At 35.5% G+C, this 3,799-nt stretch overlaps 1 protein-coding gene across 1 annotated transcript; it reads left to right on the plus strand.

Annotated features, from left to right (window-relative positions):
• The first annotated feature begins 378 nt into the window (after positions 1-378).
• LOC140806377 (uncharacterized) lies at positions 379-801 on the plus strand. Its single transcript, XM_073163005.1, has one exon. It carries the CDS (start codon positions 379-381, stop codon positions 799-801), a length of 423 nt encoding a protein of 140 aa, XP_073019106.1.
• The last annotated feature ends 2,998 nt before the right edge of the window (positions 802-3,799 follow it).

Consider the following 3,799-nt stretch of genomic DNA (forward strand, 5'->3'; position numbering starts at 1 on the left):
CCTGCTTTCCAAAAGAGTCTGCATCAGGCATTGGGTACCAAATTACTATTCAATACATATTTTTGTCCTCAGACCGACGGTCATTCCGAGAGAGTGATTCAGATATTAGAGAATATACTCAGAGCTTGTGTAATCGACTTTCAGGGTAGCTGAGAGCCGAATATATATATTGTGGAATTCACATACAACAACAGTTATCAAGCATCCATAGCTACGGCTCCTTACGGGGCACTTTCTAGGAGAAAGTGTAGATCAACGATCTATTGGGATGAGGTAGGTGAACGAGCAGAGTTGGATCGAGACATTGTCAAATAGACTGCAGAGCTAGTACTCAAGATTCGGTATAGGCTGAAGATTGCTCAGAGCCGAAGAAGAGTTATGCTGATAAGCAGGCGCAGAAATCTAGAGTTTGCAGTTGGTGCTCACATATTTGTGAAAGTTTCACCTATGAAGGGTGTAATGACATTTGGCAAGAAAGGAAAACCCAGTCATAGATTCATAGGACCATTTGAGATTCTCGAGAGAGTTGGGACACTAGCCTACAGAGTTGCATTGCCGCCGAATCTGGCTGGTGTTCATAATGTGTTCCACATATTGATGTTGTGGAAGTACATGTCGAATCATTCGCATGTGATGAATTATAAGCCTCTGCAGTTGACGTCGAACCTGTCTTTCGAGGAAAGACCTACACAGATTCTGGATAGACAGGGAAGAAGACTCCAGAACAAAGTGATTCAAATGGTCAACGTCAAGTGGCTAAATCATTCGGAGGAGGAAGCTACTCAGGAGATTGAGACGTAGTTGAGGAGTCGATACCCAGAGCTTTTCCGTAATTTTTAAATTTCGAGGACGAAATTCTAGTTAATGGGAGAGGAATTATAAGGTCTAGAAATTCAAACGACCTAATCCAACAGCATGCAAATCTAGGGTATTACTAAAATGTTTAATTAAATGTTTTAAATTCATTAAATGCACTTTTATGACATGGTTATGTGTTTTCTCTACATGATTTACTAGAATTGCATAAATTAGGGATTTTAGTAGTATTCGATGCTCGAACGAGGAACGAAGACGGGGTAAAGTAAATGAAATTTTTTTTATTAAATATTTATTTTTAATTATTTAAAATATGATGCATTTATTATGTAATTTTAGAAAATAAGTAATTTCAGAGTATTTTTACATGTCAAGTCATATTTTTAACCGGTAGTCGATTTTTTGAAAAATGGAAGACGTTTTGAGGGCTCGTGTAATATTTTTGAAAACGTAATTAAAAAATATTTTACGTGCATGTTATTGTGCCTAATGGGCATGTTTAGTAGATTTTTGAGCCTAGGCTTCTAAACCATTAATATTTTATAACCTAAGCCAAGAACTTCATTTTTATTTGACAAAAAAGCACAACCCTAGTCGCTAACACAACCCTAGTCGCTCCCCTCAACCTCACGGCCGCACCATTTTTCAAAAATTATAGCACTCTCAAGTTGGTTTTTCAAGGATTCTTCATAAGAAACGTCGCCCATCCATCTGGTGTTCGTTCTATGTATCGTTCTAAAGATTTTCGAGCGTTAATACGCAAAGGCACGCCCTAAACCTTTGCTTTCTCGTCGCTTACATCATAATATGTATTTTGATTGAATTTTCATGATATATTATAGATCTAAATTGTATACGGTTTTGAATATATGTACATGAAGAAAATCGGTTTCATGATTTGTGGCTAACGTTTTTTTATGGATTAAAGGCGGCTGGGCCGATGGATAGGGACTTGAATCACATCGTGGAGAATGTGTTTAAGTGCTTGAATTAGATTTGGAGAAGGTCGAGTAGGGGTCCGATTGGATGTCCATGTTTTAGGGTTCGGTTAGGGCTCGACCAAGAGTTAGGAGTAGGGCGGCTATGTAAGTGTCAAATTAGGCCATGGTGCAGACACTGGTGAGTCTGAGTCATGGTCCAGGGCAGCCCAATTGCATCTGGTCGCATCCAAGTTCAGATCATGTGTCCTAGGCTGAGTAAGGAGTCGTGTTTTGGGTGTTCCGGGTGTCTCATGCACAGCCACATGCATGGGACTCTAGGCCTCTGATAAATCTATCTAGGAGGGTCAATTCATGTCTTAGGATGGTCTGGTTTGGGTCTGACCCGGTCTAGTTTGGGCTAGGGTCGAGTATAAGGTTGATGGTGAGGCTAGGGTTTTCGACCTCCAAAAGAAAAGACAAGTCATTGTTTAAGTTTGGGAAAGTTTGGTTGAGTTTCGAGTTGATTCGGGTTAAAACCGGAACTCTGGTTCAAGTTTTAAAACGAATTATAGAATTTAATGCATGGGCTCGAGTTTACGTCTAAGAAATGATAAAAAAAAATAGTATTTTTTAAGGTTTTTTGATAAGTTGGGTTGGATTCGGGTCGAAATTTTAAGGTCCATGGGTAAATTGGTCAAATTTAGATATCAGGGGCAAAATGGTCATTTTGCACTGGATCGAGTTAGCAGTCATGGCAGTGCCCTGACATCTGTAATGCATGTTTAAAATGTTTATCTGACATAAATAAGGAATTTTTATGAAACATGCTGAAAATACATTGCATGCTTGTTTTCAAGAAAAACAATTAAGTATATGCATGAAATTTATTAAAAGTCCTGAATATGATGACATGTTTGAAGGATGTGACTTATTTGTGACTAATACGAACACGAACACGAAACATATAAGGCCAACGCTCCGTTGACGTGAAACGTCTAATTTTTAAAATATTACTAGAATTTTAAAAAAAAACTCATATTCGAAAATATACATCCATACGCATGCATACAACCACTGCAAAATACCCATTTTGAAGTAATAATAATTTACTAACAAGTAAGCATACTGAAATTAAAATTCATGAAAAATCGTCATCCCCTAAGCTTACGTTTTAAAAATAAATCAAATATGGAACATGTACAAATCCTGACAACCATCAACATAGTAAAAAAAACGAGTATGAAAAGATCCAAATCCCTCATATGAAAAGTCGTATGCATAATCATGACCTGTCGATGCAGAAAAATTTTCATAACATATCACATTATATCAGAATATACGTGTTCATTTTTCTTAATTTGAATTTTGTTCATTAGTTGTAACTTTCATATCATCGTTTCAGTCGATGGATCTATCTACGTGTAACCGTGGTTGTAGAGCTCAAAATCAGTACATGTAAAACACATATATTTATTTAATAGTTAAATTATTTAATCAAGTTTAAAATGATTTTTTTTAGATGCATGATTTATGAAATTACATTATTTTAAATTATTTATGTTTATGCGATGCACGCTAAATGTTTTCTTGAGTTTCATGTTTCAGGCTATTATTCGATGCGGGATCGAGGAAAAGAGACCGGCGATGATTTTGGCAAATATAAAACATGATAATTTATTTTAAGTTAAGGTTGGGACATTTTAAAATATTTATTTAATTTTTATCACATTAAAAGCCTAATTTATCTATTAGATGATTTTTATGATTTTAAACTTTTAAAGATTTAGTGCATGTGCATTTTATTTTAATTAAGATATTTTTAGTAAAATTAGTGTTTGATTAACATTTAAATAGTGATTAATTTTTAATTAAGTAATTTTTATTACATAATTACTACCTAACACACGCACGCACACTTTAACACAAACACACTTACACGATATCACACACACACATTTTATTCCACCAATTCATAAATTTTTTGAGAGCAAAACCTAGGATTCCTAGTGCAAGAGCAGCCGCCCATCCTCTGAATATTTTCCAGCAAGTTTTCGTGAGTTTTC

This window comes from Primulina eburnea, chromosome 1, assembly GCF_022965805.1.
Source record: "Primulina eburnea isolate SZY01 chromosome 1, ASM2296580v1, whole genome shotgun sequence".
NCBI classification, from domain to species: Eukaryota; Viridiplantae; Streptophyta; class Magnoliopsida; order Lamiales; family Gesneriaceae; genus Primulina; species Primulina eburnea.